At 43.3% G+C, this 16,212-nt stretch overlaps 1 protein-coding gene across 1 annotated transcript in view; it reads right to left on the bottom strand.

Annotated features, from left to right (window-relative positions):
* ABCA13 (ATP binding cassette subfamily A member 13) overlaps positions 1 to 16,212 on the bottom strand; it is a 345,676-nt gene that overhangs the window by 232,157 nt on the left and 97,307 nt on the right. Inside the window, exons 24-25 of the mRNA XM_054991725.1 lie at positions 12,319 to 12,496; positions 7,493 to 7,632 (exon numbers count right to left, since the gene is read on the bottom strand). Coding sequence (XP_054847700.1) covers positions 7,493 to 7,632; positions 12,319 to 12,496 — 318 coding nt within the window. The remainder of the gene's footprint in view (positions 1 to 7,492; positions 7,633 to 12,318; positions 12,497 to 16,212) is intronic.

Raw genomic sequence — 16,212 nt, forward strand, 5'->3', positions numbered from 1 at the left:
TGCCAATTGATTTTTAGCCAAGCAAAAAGACCACTCTGACAAAACTGCAATAAAAGGAGAGTTTACTGTCACAAATGTGCCAGTGGCAGCAAGTGACGTGGGACAAGGAAGTATCATAACTGGCCACTATGGGTGACAGTGCCAATCAGTATCTATTTATTTGTTTACTTCATTTATTCTCTCCAATGGGGACCTAAAGTGGCTTACATAATTTTCCGCTCCTCCATTTTATCCTCACAATATCCCTCTGAGATAGATTTGGCTGAATGTGTGTGACTGGCCCAAAGTCACCCAGTGAGCTTCTATGGCAAAGTAGAGCTTCAGACATTGTTCTCTCAGAGCAGAACCACAAGTGACAAAAGGCACAGGTTGGACACTTGTCAGCTTCCCTCAAGTTTTGATGGGAAATGTAGGCATCCTGGTCTCGTAGCTTCGCTCTCTGACTGCTGTCCAATGGACTTTTCAACTGTCACTTGTCCAACATTCCGCCAAGCTGCCTACATTTCCCGCCAAAACTTGAGGGAAGCAGACAAGTGTCCAATCTGTGCCTTTTGTCACTTGTGGTTCTGCTCTCAGATCCTAGTCTGACATTCTAACCACTAGGTTACACTGGCTCTCTCAGTAGCAGCACGCACGCCCCATACAAGCAAGTTAAGTTAGTATAGAAATGTTGCAGGGATCAGCTAGGTAGGGGTTTGGCTTCTTAATCAGCCTTCCTTGCTCCTCCCCGGAATAAATAATCCAAAAGTAGGCAGTATCCTCCACTGGCTGGAGGATATAACATCTACTCCCCTCCCTATGAGAGCTGCCCACCACTGTTCTGAAGCTACTGCCATGTTTCAATTGCACTGCTGCACTTTCTGTAATCACCACTAAAAAAAAAAAAGAGTGCTGCTATTTTTAATATCTTTATACAATGCTTTTAATGTTTTATGATAATGTTTAATGAAATGTTTTAAATGTTTTTAATGCTGTTATCCGCCCTGAGCCTGCTTGCGGGGAGGGCGGAATATAAATATGATACAATAAATAAATAAATTAAATAAATCTATAATGAGATTTACTTAATGGGAAGACGTGGTGCAGACAACTGAACTGGAAGGCTGCTACTAAAACACAAGATACACACATCCTTGCGAATGTGTCTGCTGCACACATTTGCCCCAGTTACCTCTTTCTGCCATTGTATAGCATCCACCCATAAGAGGTCCCATTTCCTTGTTCCCTTTGTTTATTCTGTAGACCTGACAGTTCTCTTCTCATGATAGGCAAAAGTCAGCTTAAAAGAAAAAGTATTCTTTTTACAAGTGAGGTTAAGTTAAAAACTGGAGCACCTTCCTTTTTCTCTGGGTTATAGGGGATAAACCCTGAAACCAGTGTTCCCGCTAATGTGAGCACGTGAGCAATCGCTCACAGATTCTGACTCCTCTGCTCACAGCTTCTCAGTTGTAGCTCACAGATACTAACCTTCAGGTGGTCCCGCCCTCCCAGTCAGCCAGCATCTGCAGGTGGGCCCTATAGGGATGGAGCAGGGATGGAGCCTCATCCCACTTCTCCCTTCCTGGCTGTGGCTGGTTTGGCCCCCAGGGTGGTGGCAGAGAGCGCCTCCAGCCACTGCTGGCTCTCTAGATGGGGAACAGAGCAGAGCTGAGTGATCGGGTCTGGCCTGACCCGTGCAGCCTGAAATCGCTAGGATCCCCTCAGCCCCAGAGAGCGGAGGAGAGGAGGTAGCGCCTCAGCCACCACCATGGTGAAGGTGTCGTTTACCTTGGCCTTGGTGCAGAAGGAGGCTGAAGAAGTAAGCACTGACTCACAAAAGCTCATCTTGAAATAAATGCTAGTCTTTAAGGCGCCATTGCGTGTCTGCTTTATTTTGCAGCAACAGACTAATACAACTACCTCTTTGTAATCAGCACGAACATATCCATTTTTATACAGAAGTATACTCTGAGTTTTGTGGTCCTTTCACCTAATGGCATTTATTGTTAAATTGTTTTGATTGTAATCAAAATGTATTACATGTTTTTTGTTTTTGGATTCTACAGAGGATAGAAATCAATGGGCTTAGACTGGAGTTACTTTGTACAGGATTTTACTATAAATCTCTCCGCCTACCTGCTGCAATCTTGTTGGAATAGAGAAGTCTAACATGCCCAGGATGGGATGTAGATCCTAGCACATGTTCTCAGATATATTTATATCTGTATATCAAACAGTTGGGAAGGAGAAGTATTAATAATTTTACCTGCAAAGTAATTTAGTTTGGTGTTTAGAATCCATGCATGAATGACTGCTTGCATTATCGTTTCTAAGCAAGAAACAATACAAATTAAAGTAGTTTGCAGTTTGTTTGTATGTTTTGTATGTTTATAGACTGAAAAACATTTTTTTAAAAAAGGAGGTGCACTCAAAACTTTAATGAAAGTTGTTGTTTCGGCTCACAAAGTAGATTTTTAGCTCATAACACTGCAAAACTTAGAGGGAACATTGCCTGAAACCATCTTCCCTTTATAGTCAGACTAGGATACATTCGCATTTTTTTAAAAAAAACCCTATACCTAGAATTACCACCTACAGATTTCACCAGCATGTCCCAGGAAATTTGATGCTTCGGCAGAAAATCACCAATAACTTGAACTGCCACATCAATCTGAATTTCCATACAATCTGACCCTATCCAATCAGTAAAATGTTCAACTTGATAATGCTTCAAATTTTGTTTCTCGGTGTATTCTTTTACTCCTCTGGCTTCAATGTTCTTCCTTCTCATTCTATTATCATCCTCCATACTGTTAGAAACGTCACTGAAATAATCTTCAAAATCATCTCCCAATTTCCCCCCAATAATTTAAAAAGAGGTGAGCACATCTCAAACAATTAGAGGGACTGTATCTGCTACAAAGCATTCTTCAGTAAATAATTCTGGTTTTTTAGCAGGCATAGTAGTTGTTGCCATTTTGCAAAATAACAACTGATTTCTTTACAAGTTTTGCTTTATGCTCATTAATACAAACTAATTCAATTCATCAAAGCAAGAAAACAGGAGAGTCTGGCCTAAAACTTACATCCCCATATTTCAAAAACTATTGAATTAATCACATGGTGTGCTGATATTTTGAGTAATGAAATAATAAGCACCAGGGGAGAATTACAAAGGAAAGATGATGTGAAAACTAATCAGATTTCTAATATACTGACTCCTAAATCCATTTGTTACACATTTATTCATCCATTAATCAATAAGTAATAATCAGAATATAAGGGGAAAAGGAAACATGTAGACCCCCTACAACATTCCAAAATTATATGTAACTGTCAGAAACATTTAAAATCATTGTTTAGCAGGGAAATTTTCATTTTTGAAGTTTTCATAACTACATCTTCCTGGGTGTTTTTAAAATTTCAGTATAACCGATGCAATGGAATTGGTTCAAGTCCAAACATAATAATTTAATTTAATGTAATTTATTAGATTTCTTGCCCACCCGCCCTCCCCTCAAGTAGGCTCAGGCTGGGTTTCAACATTATATATCAGTACAATAAATTAAAACAACAATACACAATAAAAGATAAAATACACCATTTCATAATTCCAGTACAAAAGTTAAAACCATATATATGTATCAATAACTCTCATAGGGCTGAACTTCTTTTTAAAGATTTATCTTTCTTGCTATGGTTCCTTTTAAGGTAGCAGTCTGAGCATGCTAATTGACAAAATAATCTAGACAAAAAAAATGTCTGCAGTACATTATTCCAAACATCACTCTTGCAGATAATGTAATTTCGCACATAGGGGGTTGCAGCTTTTCTTCTCTTTTTTTTAAAAAAGCCATCTGTCACAACTGTTACAGCTTTGAAAGTCTGTAGCTGTACAAATCAAGCATCACATCCTTTTATCATTCCAAAGTTTTAAAACTCATTCAACTCCGCTAAGATGACTGAGTAGAGAAACAACCTGTCAGCATAGCTAAAGTCTCTGTTTGAAGCTTTCAGGCAGGAAGCTGGGGAGACTCCCTCCCTCGCCAGAAATTAATTGAAAAAGATCACTAAGTACTTCCATTATTCATCATTTAATTTGCACTTTGGTGTGTTTTTTAAAAAAAAAGAAGAAAGGCTGTAACAAAAACTAACAAAACTTGACCCCCAATTTTGTTTCCTGGGACATCAGCAAACTTCAATAGCAAATGATCACAGGATCGGAGAATTTTAGAAGCACAATATAAGAGCAAGATCTGGGTCCAGTAGCACCTTAGAACCAAGCTACAAGTGACGAAGTACATTTGCCTGGCAAGTGAACAGACTCACGTGTATTCCTCCCTGTTCACTTGCCCTCCACTTGCGCTCCACTTGATCACAGAGCTTGGCTTGGCTCTGAAGACCAAGCTACAAGTGACAAATGACACAGGTTGGACACTTGTCAGCTTCCCTCAAGTTTTGATGGGAAATGTAGGCGTCCTGGTCTTGCAGCTTGGCTCTCTGACTGCTGTCCAATGGACTTTTCAACTGTCACTTGTCCAACATTCCACCAAGCTGCCTACATTTCCCATCAAAACTTGAGGAAAGCTTACAAGTGTCCAACCTGTGTCATTCGTCACTTGTAGTTTGGCCCTTAGAGACCAACTAGATTTCCAACGTGTGAGCTTTCAGGAGGAGCCAAAGCTCAGCTCAGCTTCTTGAAAGCTCACAGCCTGGAAATATGGTTGGTTTCTAAGGTGCTACTGACCAAAATCTTGTTCTTCTACCACAGACCAACATGGCTACCACCTGAAACTACCAAGCACAATAGAGTTTCTACACACACACCCCATTCATAAGCCTTCTTTGCACCACTAATGATCTCCCAAGCTACGGCACACCAGATGCTTGATTCCTTCCAGTCCAATTAATCTGTAATACATTTTTATCCCACCCCTTTTCCAAGAAGCAGCGTACATCCCCCCCCCCATCTCCTCATAACAACCTTGTGAGGTAGGTAAGGCTGACGGAAAATGACTAACTCAAAGTTATCCAGCAAGCTTCATGGTCAAGCAGGAGTTTGAATCTGAGATCCAAGAGACAAGAGATGAATTACACAAGGAGGAGCACATGAAGGGAGTCGCAATGTTAGCCGGGAAGCTGAGTTTTAAAAGCGATCAGAAGGCTTCATCAGTTTCCCCTCTCTGTAGAGCCAGGGAGATCGCTGCTCAGAGGGTTTGTTAATTTCCTCTTTGGCTCCTAGAAGGGGAGGTGAAACTGATGAGCCTTCAGGATGCAAAGAGGAAATTACCCAACCCTCTGAGCAGCGATCTCCCTGGCTCTGTAGAGAGGGGAAATTGACAAAGCCTTCCGATCTCTTTTAAAACTCAGCTTCCCGGCTAACATGGCAACTCCCTTCATGTGCTCCTCCTCGTGCAGTTCATCTCTTGTAGCTTAGCTCTGAGGCTCCCACAGCCAGTGCAGTGCCGGGGCTAGAGTAACAGGCCAGGATCCGGGAGACCCAGGTTTGATTCCCCGCTCTGCCATGGAAATTTTCTGGGTTTCCTTGGGCAACTCACTTGCTCTCAGCTGAATCTAACTCAGAGGATTGCTGTGAGGGGAAAACTGGAGGTGTAAGTCGTTTGGGGTTCTCATTGGGGTGAAAGGTGGGATATAAACAAAGGAAAATAAAAAATAAACATCTCTCTGTCTACCGCTATGCCACACTGGAATTCTCTTCAGGGGGTTTCCTCTTGGGTCCCCCCAGAAGAGTACACACAAAATATAGGAAAAGAAAACAAAGATGTCCAAAAATAGCTGTCCAACAATCCAACTGCTGTAGGCTATCCAACTGCTTTTTATTCATCTTTGTACATTTTAGTTCTCTATTTTGCAGATGTTACCTTGGTAAGATACATAAGGTTGCAATCCTATAGCACTCCTTGAAGTAAGCTCTCTGGAGCACAACAGGGCTTATGTCTGAGTAAAAACGCACAAGATTGGACCATCAGGGGTGTTAAAACAGGAACAGATTAGTACATGACCCACCAGTGACTGCTAGTCACAATAGATCGAGAACAGCCAGTTTGGTGTCGCAGTTAAGAGCAGCAGAACTCTAATCTGGAAAACTGGGTTTGATTCCCCACTCCTCTGCTTGAAGCCAGCTGGGTGACCTTGAGTCGGCCACAGCTCTTCCAGAGCTCTCTCAGCCCCACCTACCTCACAGGGTGATTCTTGTGAGGATTACGTCTCTTGCAGGGCTCTACGCTCCGCAGATAAACAACTCCTGGTGGTCCCTGGCCCGAGGGACAACCGGCTGGCATCCACCAGGGCCAGGGCTTTTTCTGCCCTGGCCCCACCCTGGTGGAACACTCTCCCACTGGAGATCCAGGCCCTGCGGGACCTATTACAGTTCCGCAGGACCTGTAAAATGGAGATGTTCCACCAGGCCTTTGGTTGAGGACCAGCGGGTGTTCCCCCTTATCCTATCTAAGATCGCTACCTCTTCTACGACTGCCCTCGGCTATGCGTTTTACCCACAGCTATGACCTAGGCATGTCTTTTATTAGTATCCAAAGTAGCCTATATATAATGGCACCAGAGTATTTTAATATAAGTTTTTAGATCTGTTTTTAAAGTTGATTATTAATTTATTGTGTTTTAATTATGATGTGAGCCGCCCTGAGCCCATTCTTGGGGAGGGCGGGATATAAGTCAAATAAAATAAATAAATAAATACATAAATAAATACATAAATAAATAATACACTTTGTAAACTGCTCTGAGTGGGCTTTACTTTGTCCTGATGGGCAGTATATACATCTAATGTTGTTGTTGTTGTTAATGCTATATCTATCAATGTATTGTCGAAGGCTTTCACGGCCGGAGAACGATGGTTGTTGGGGGTTTTCCGGGCTGTATTGCCGTGGTCTTGGCATTGTAGTTCCTGACGTTTCGCCAGCAGCTGTGGCTGGCATCTTCAGAGGTGTAGCACCAAAAGTCTTTTGGTGCTACACCTCTGAAGATGCCAGCCACAGCTGCTGGCGAAACGTCAGGAACTACAATGCCAAGACCACGGCAATACAGCCCGGAAAACCCCCAACAACCATAGCTATATCTATCAAGTTAGGTACTTTTTGAGATTATAGTTAAAATACTTCCTGAAAAATTATTGATGAAGGGAAGATGTTTGCTTGAATGACCACACCATTGCCTTTTGATGGCTAGTGGCACCTCGCTGATGGACCACAACCTACTTGCTATATTAGCAACAGGAGAGGAACAGTTCACCTGTTAGAAGACAGCCTGTGAGCAGCCTGCGTTGGGCAGCTGATTGGCAAAAGAGGGTCTCCAGGGACAGTGATGGGGGCCAAGTTGCCCCAGTACTTCTAACTATTTAAGGAAGTGCAAAACACCAGACACAAAATCATTCTCATTTTAAAAAAAGGAAATGCAATATGCACACAGACCAATAAGACATGTGGAGGGAATGCATTCAGGAACATGAGAAATGTTATCACACAAGCATCCTTACCTTTTGCATCACCAAATTAATATTCTTTGTATCGGGAGTATACAATATCTTCCCATGTAATAATGGCTTGAGGAAGGTCCAAATCAAAGCCCCATTAGGAGATTTCAAAATTTCCTGATAGAGCTGCAAACAAAACGGTGCTGCGGTAACAAACAAACAAAAAAAGGCCCAAATCTTAAAAAATGTGCAAAAGAAGTATTTAGCGACTTGATCTCTTCTAGCATGGCCTGTAAGAACCAATGAATAGTCTCGAAATCTGGGAAATCAACCCAAATTAAGAAAATCTGCCTGCATAACGTATTGTGGTTTGAACTGCTGTCATCTGTATTTTTCCTCTAGCAAACAGGAATAAATCACAGTCCTGGCTTGTTGGGAGAACAAGTGAGAAAGACGGCAAAGCACCAGGAGCATTGAAAATGCTCTCTTGGTATGCATCATTGGTAATTGAGCTACTCAGAGCCAAGCTACAAGTGACGCCTGACACAGGTTGGACACTTGTCAGCTTCCCTCAAGTTTTGATGGGAAATGTAGGCATCCTGGTTTTACAGCTTGGCTCTCCATTACAGCTGCAAGACCAGGATGCCACATTTCCCATCAAAACTTGAGGGAAGCTAATGATGCACTGCTTAATATAATGGAGAATGTATATCTGTTTTAGACAGAGGAATTTAATAGAAGTAAGGGAAAAGGGACAGAGGGTGGGAAAGCTGTTGGAAGTCAACAAAAGGGGGGGAAAGGGAGGGGGTTAGAAACGAAAAATTAGGGGAAAATTGATTGTAATGTAAAAATAAAAATGTTCTAACCCAATAAAAATTTTTCAAAAAAAAAAAAAAACTTGAGGGAAGCTGACAAGTGTCCAACCTGTGTCAGGCGTCACTTGTAGCTTGGCTCTCAATTGGTAATTGAGAAAAATAACTAAAGTAGTCTTGTCAGTGCTTTTGGTCACTGGGAATTTCAACCTAATGCATCCCCAAAGAATCTGTAGAGGACTAAAAGACACCTAGCAAGGGCCAATTCACAAATCACGGAGTACACAAGTTGGGTCTGTGGCCCCACTCTGCATAACAGTGAGATATGAGTTGAAGGTTGTCCTCAGTTCCTCTATGTGCAGTGCCTGACTAAGACTGGGAAAGTGGTATGCAGGGCTTTTTTCTGGGAAAAGAGGTGGTGGAACTCAGTGGGTTGCCCTCAGAGAAAATGGTCACATGGCTGGTGGCCCCGCCCCCTGATCTCCAGACAGAGGGGAGTTGAGATTGCCCTCCGCACTGCTCCAGTGGTGAAGAAGGCAATCTAAACTCCCCTCTGTCTGGAGATCAGGGGGCGGGGCCACCAGCCATGTGACCATCTTCAAGAGGTGCCAGAACTCCGTTCCACTGCGTTCCTGCTGAAAAAAAGCCCTGGTGGTATGTGTGCAGGATTGATTTTTCACGTTGAAAAAAGTTAGGGGGATGCTATTTGGCCTCTTGGGACAGCACAGTTGTTTCCAGGGATACACATGGGCCATTTCCACACATCTTACCTGCCTGCGGAACATTGCATGCAAGACCCAGAAGACTGCGTCTTCTCATGCAAAATTGCACCAGGAAGACGCTGTTATCTGGGAGTTTTGTGCAAAATCGCTTATTCCTGGAACAATTTCACGCAAGAAGACACCATCTTCCCGGTCTTTCACACGATGTTCCACAGGCAGGTAAGACGTGTGGAAACGGCCATGAATTCCCAAAAGGACAAAGAGCACTCCTTGGGGCCATTACAGGTGGGGCAGGGTGTAGAGAAGAGAGTTAAAATCTGTTCTCCATTTGTGCCCCAATGCTGATCCAAATAAGATTCCTCGTGTGCAGGAACTGAGAAGACCCTGCAATTCACACCTGACAGTTATGCGCTGCGGGGACACCAGATCTACTCGGCGTACTCCATCATGCATGAATCAGTGAATCTGCCGTCTGCCAAAGACTGTGACAGTGGTCTGAATCTGCTCCCTTGCAAGCTATTTTCTGTATTATCTCTGTTCTCTCACCGTTTTCAAATAGTTCGGGCAGAATGGTGGCAAAACGGTGGAGTATCTGCTTTGCACACAGAAGGTCTCCAGTTCAACACTTGACATCTCCAATTTTAAAGGATCAGGTAGTAGGCTGTGTAGAAGACCTCAGCCTTAGAACTTGGAGAGCTGGTTCCAGTTAGAGGAGACCGTGCTGACCTTAATACACCAATGGTCCAACAGTACAGGGCAGCTTCATACGTTCGGTGCATAAACGTACTTGCATAATAAACTCTGATTATTGGTCGCTACTTGCTACAGGAAACCCAGCTGGATGTGACGGGAGCCCAAAATAGTTGGACAGTTGAAATGTAGCCAACAAAAGAGATAAAAGTCTATCTGTGCCATCTTATGCAGCTTTACACCCTTTTTAAGGAGCCCTGTGGCGCAGAGTGGTAAGCTGCAGTACCGCAGTCCAAGCTCTGCTCACAACCTGAGTTCGATCCCGGCGGAAGCTGGGTTCAGGTAGCCAGCTCAAGGTTGACTCAGCCTTCCAGCCTTCCGAGGTCGGTAAAGTGAGTACCCAGTTTCCTGGGAGTAGAGTGTAGATGACTGGGGCAGTGGCAAACCACCCCGTAAAAAGTCTGCCAAGAAAATGTCATGATGCAACATCCCCCCATGGGTCAGTAATGACTTGGAGCTTGAACAGGGGACTACCTTTACCTTTACACCCTTTTAAGTGATGGAATAGGTGACTCAGTGTGCCTTGGATATTGGGGGGGGGCGCTGCATGTCTCTGTGTGTATGTGTACTGGCATAGTCCCCCAGGGACCAGGGGCTGGAGTGCAGGGGCCAGTCCCAACCAGGGAGCAAAGAATAAACAGAGTCCAGTCCAAGAGTCAGAGTTCCAAAGAAGCCAAGAGCCAAGTCCAGTCCAAGAGTCAGCATTCCAGAGCTTGAGCAATAGCCAGGCCACTGGAGCAGCCATAAAGTGTACTAATTGCTTCCACAAACTGCTGCTCCTTCCAGCTGTTTTTATAGCAAAATCTTAATGAGCTAAACTGTCAGCCACTTACTAGGTAGACATCCTGACCTCACTCATTCATCCTGATCATTTGGCAGTTGCCGCTGACTCATGAGCCGTGCACTCCTCCTGCGTTCTTGCAGCTCTACCCATTTCTGACAGCGCCGGCGCTGCAAGGGTTTCAGCAAAGAGGGAGGGGAGGAGTGGCCTTCTGCAGGTGAGTCTGTTACAGCTGAAGGCTCTGCTGACTGATTAGCCGGCAATTGTTGTTCATTAAACTCCAGGTCAGCTGCAGCTGGGTCAGTGTAGGTGTGAACTGCAGGCAGCTTTTCGTCTGATGACTCTTCACTGAGCACAGGGCGAGGCTGACTCATGACACTACGTGTAACTTTCTTCATAGTAAGCTGCTTCCGTTTTGTCTAAGGTGGGAACACCTCCTGACTCCTCCTCTGTCCCTGTGCCTCTTGGGAGATTTCTCTCTCTCTCTCTCTTGCCTCTTGGTCTTCCAAGGAGAAGGATGTGATTCTCTCAGCTCCTGCCATGAAGGCCTCATCCACAGACCTGCACCTCAGCCTCACCACCTATCTCAGGCCGTGGTTTAGTTATAGGGAAAGTGACTCTTTAGGTTGGGACTCTTTCTCTCTTCTCCAAGATATTACTGTGAATAGAACCTACCTCAATAAAACTGTAAGTTCTATCTTTCTACATTTTGTCTGAGGATTAATTAATACATGTTGGGGTGAACGCTTCTGACTAAATAACTCTGCTACCATAAACAAAATACAATTAATTCCTAACAGGGTTTTTTTTTCTGGGAAAAGAAGTGGCACTATTGCCAAGTATTTTCAAGAGGTGTTGGAACTCCGTTCCACCATGTTCCCCCTGGAAAAAAACCCTGATTCCTAATATTAATATTAATGAACTTCAAAAAGCATAAATCAGGGCCGTTTTCACTGCAGTTCTTGCATGAAATTGCACCAGGAAAACGCTGTTGTTCTGGGAGCTCGGCAGTAAGCAGTGTGAAAACAGCCCAGGTTAGGACCTAGGATGGCACTAAAATCTTCACTCATAGCCAGCAAAAAGTAGCTGGGAGAGACTGCTAAGGCATCTACTTGCTTGGGGAGGGGGACTGATTCTGTTTATCAGGGTCTAGGCCTGCTCCCCCCTCAACTTACATACATATTAGCAAATTAGAAAAGCACTTTAGCAAGGCAATCCCACAAAGAGTTACTCTTTTCTTAGACCACTGATTTCAGGGGACTTAGAGCCAAAACACACGTTAAGAAAAACCTAGGTTCAGCACGTGTTCTCTTACCTCAAGGTTTGCCGGGATCTGTAGGCGTCCTGGAAGCTTAAAGTTTAGCATTTACAGAGCAGCAAAAAGGGGAAGGGAAATACAGGCGCCTGTATTTTAAGCTTTAAGCTTCCAGGACGCCTTTAAGCTTCCAGGACGCTTACAGATCCTTTAAGCTTCCAGGACTTTAAGCTTCCAGGACCCCTACAGATCTTTAAGCTTCCAGGACGCCTACTTTAAGCTTCCAGGACGCCTACAGATCCCGGCAAACCTTGAGGTAAGAGAACACGTGCTGAACCTAGGTATTTCTTAATGTGTGTTTTGGCTCTTAGAAGGGTGCAATTCTGCTTAAGATGGCAAGTTCTCAGCTCTCTCTTGCTTTCTAGGGAAGCTGACCTTGTCACGGCAGCTACCCCACTCGAAAAGGAAGGAGAAATTGTATTGAATCTTCAGTTGTAAGATTAAAATTTTAAATTCATCCTAAATGCAAATCCATGCATTCACATGCAAATAGATCCAACTGCTCTTACTTGAGTCTTCGGGGATGCTGAATTTCGCCATATCCTCCTCCAGGACTTCGGTGATTCGAGGCATGTCGATGAAAATATTTGTGTTGCTGAAGAATGAAGCGTCTTCTTTGCAGACGCCCTTAATGAGTGATGGGAGGGAGCCCACCACAAGACTTCTAGGCTCCCTGTTCTGGAAGATCTAGAAGAGAGATGGTTATGAAATGGGAAGAAGCACAAAGGTTTAATCACAAAGGTATATGATATATTACTCCACATAGAAAAACCAAAACGTTATCAACTGAAGTAGCAACCTGATTGCAACATCACCCTAACAGAAGACCAGTGGACAGCTATATGGTCCTCCACATTGTTCAATTCCTCTGTCATAAGCGCTGAACTACAAATAATTACTTCTTCACAGTCACCTCTTTGTTGGGAGAACTGTGGTGAGGTAGGTGCCTATGAACACTGTAGGTGGAGCTATGCGTAGATCAAAGCATTCTGGAACGAGGTTCTTTCACAAACTCAAATAACAGGAGATTCAATTCCATTGCTTCCTGAGCTTATTTTTCTAAATCGCTGGCAAGATATCTCTATACCAAAAATTAGACATGAATTAATCATCAGCCTCTTAGTGGCAGCAAAAACAGCAATTGCTCTAAAATGGAAGTGACAATCTGCTCCGACTATATCCACATAGTATTTGAAAATATGGGATCATCTGATAATGGAAGATAACTCAGATGGTGGTGGTTGTGGGTTTTCTGGGCTGTATTGCCGTGGTCTTGGCATTGTAGTTCCTGACGTTTGGTGCTACACCTCTGAAGTTGCCAGCCACAGCTGCTGGCGAAACGTCAGGAACTACAATGCCAAGACCACGGCAATACAGCCCGGAAAACCCACAACAACCATCGTTCTCCGGCCGTGCAAGCCTTCGACAATACATCAAACTCAGATGGTCTTCTCCAGTTTGAAATTTACCCTAAAACAACTGGGTTCGTTGAAAAATTGCTCCCATTTCTTGAGCACATTACCAAAGAGGATATCCTACCCCAAAACCCAGTCTATCTGAAACTCCTATATCCATAAAATTTAACTATCTTAACAGTATAAGATATCTAAGGTTATTCTCTGTTGTGTGCAATGTTCAGCTGTCGAGTACATAACTGACATCATTAGTAGAAAGTTAATACCTCTCTCATTTGCAATTTGCTGTGTTAGCTTAAACTTAATGTGTTTAATTGGCTCCAATAGTACGACCTGATATCTGGTAATTCATTCTCAGTTATATTGTAACTCATATGAAACATCCATATAATGTGTTGTAAATCTTAGAATCAAAAATAAAATTTGGGGGGGAATGAAATGGGAAGTCACTAAGAAAAAGAAAAAACTATCCTTTCAAATTGTCACCCAGTAGAAAGATGTCACAGTTCCAGTGACAGCTCAAATTACTTGATATCCAAAGAAATGTCAAGCTTAGATATTTCCATGATGAAAGTATCTACAAAACGTTCTGAGTTCTTGTTGTGATCCTCACGAAAACTCATATTAAAGTCTGTTTTCCAACTACAAGGCCTTCCTACAGAGCTTGATGATGAAATGCATAACTAACCTTTCTGAAAAAATTACATTTTAATGATTGAGCAGCAAAGAGACTGTCAACACCAGGAAAATCGGACTGCCAACTTCAAAAAAGGGTTGCCATCCACCAGGAGGGGCCTAGAGTTTTCCAAGAATTACAACTGATCTCAGACTACAGAGGTCAATTCCCCTGGAGAAAAATGCCGCTTTGGAAAATAATAATAACAGCATTCAATTTATATACCACCCTTCAGGACAACTTAATGCCCACTCAGAGCAGTTTACAAAGTGTGTTATTATTATCCCCACAACTATCACCCTGTGAGGTGGGGGGAGGGCTGAGAGAGCTCTGGAAGAGCTGTGACTGTCCCAAGGTCGCCCAGCTGGCTTCAAGCAGAGGAGTGGGGAATCAAACCTGGTTGTCCAGATTAGAGTCCTGCCGCTCTTAGCCACTACACCAAACTGGTTCTCACTATGGCATTATACCCCACAGAGGTCCCTCCCATTGCCAAGGAAATGGCTCAGAGAAATGAGTTGGTGACTGTAGACGAGAGGTGTGCAAAACAAAACGAGCCATAAATACACCCAGAAACCACTGGTTCAGTTTAATAAAGCCACTTCTGGAATGGTGAAATAATTCGGGAACTGAAGTTGTAACAACTCCCTGGACACACACACCAAAAAGTCTATGTTCTTTAGCTCTTACTATGGAACAGCAGCGCAGGTTTAGTTCTTGCTACAGAACAGCGGCGCAAGCAGGCAGTGGGCTGGCAGCAGGGGACAGCATCTATAACTGTTTTCCTTAACAGCAACCGACTAATAGCATCCCAACAGGAGACACTGAACCTTAGTGTAGCATTAACTCCATTAGTGAGAAGGGATGTGCATGTCACACATGAAGGCGTTTTGTTTTCAGTGCTCCAAGGCAACTGCATTGGCATTGAGTGGCTCATCCTCATAGGAGCAGCAGATGGCACAGGTACAACGGTGCTGAATGCCCCAGCCAATATTCGCATTGACTTATACTATGTAATATGCCTTGAGTCTCAGTGAGAAAAATGGACTAAAAATAATGTTGCCCACTATGACTGCATATTACTTCAAGAAACCTGGTCGGAGCTGGAGGTTAATATTCCTGGATACCTCTCATTTAACCTTGCTGCTCATAGGAACACCTCCAAGGGCAGACCTAAAGCTGGGTTAACAACTATGATCAAAGCCAATAAATGCCTTGAAATAACTCCAGTGGACCCTCTTCCTCCTCTAGCCCAAGTTTTGCTAATCCGTTCAACTAATCTAACGCTGACTTTAGTTAATGTTTATCTTCCTCCATTTGAAGATGACTCAACACTTAGGAACCATTGGAATAAATTATCTAACTTTATTCTCTCCTTATTGAAACGCTCTCCATCTACCTCATAACGGGTGATCTGAATGCACGAATAGGACAATCAAATTCTCATTTCCCCTTTGAGTTTTGAAGGGATCGAACATCTACCCATACCCCTCACTAATATATGTACCTCTAAGGAAATAATGCAATTAATGCATTAATTAATTAGTTGGGCCTATCAATTAATTAGGCCAATTAATTAATTAATTAATTGGGCCAGCTCCTCCCCCAAATCTCCTAGAATTTTTCAACCCAGATTTGGCAAGCTTAGGGGTGAGATTTGGGAAGGGTGGGATTTTCTCTTTCTCCTGTGACTTTTTGCATCCCTGCAAACGGACATAATTGCTCACTGTAAGGAGGCAGACCGCTCCCATCTTCTAGTGAACTGACTCATTTATATAAAGTCATAGGGACAACAAAGAAGCACAGCGATGCTTACAGTGCAATGCTATGCAGAGAGGCTCCCAGTTAAACCCACTGAAATCAGTGGGCATAGACTGGAGTGACTCTATACAGAGTTAGGTGAGTAGCTGTTTTGGTCTTCTGGAAAACAGTAGGAATTGAATCCAGTGGCACCTTAGAGACCAACGAGATTTTCATGGCATGAGCTTTCAAGAGCTGGAGCTCCCTTCTTTAGATACTTAAGACAGGTTCCCTAGCTCCATGGCAGATCCAAAAATCACACAATTCAGGCAGCACTATCCTCCTGGGTTGTTTTGCTAAGACAAGCTGAATTCTCAGCAACTGCATCTAAAATTTAGTGCATGCCTCAACTCCTTTGGCACATTCCATTTCAATCGAAACTCAAATGTTGCCAAATGTCAGGGTAGAACTAAGAAAATGGTACACAGTCTTCGTGGAGGTAATGAAAGAAGAGAAAGCCAACTGTCTCAATAATTCTTGGCCCAAGGATGTATTGTAACCTATCAATTTCATCA

The sequence above is a fragment of the Eublepharis macularius genome, chromosome 11 (assembly GCF_028583425.1).
Source record: "Eublepharis macularius isolate TG4126 chromosome 11, MPM_Emac_v1.0, whole genome shotgun sequence".
Lineage (NCBI taxonomy): Eukaryota > Metazoa > Chordata > Lepidosauria > Squamata > Eublepharidae > Eublepharis > Eublepharis macularius.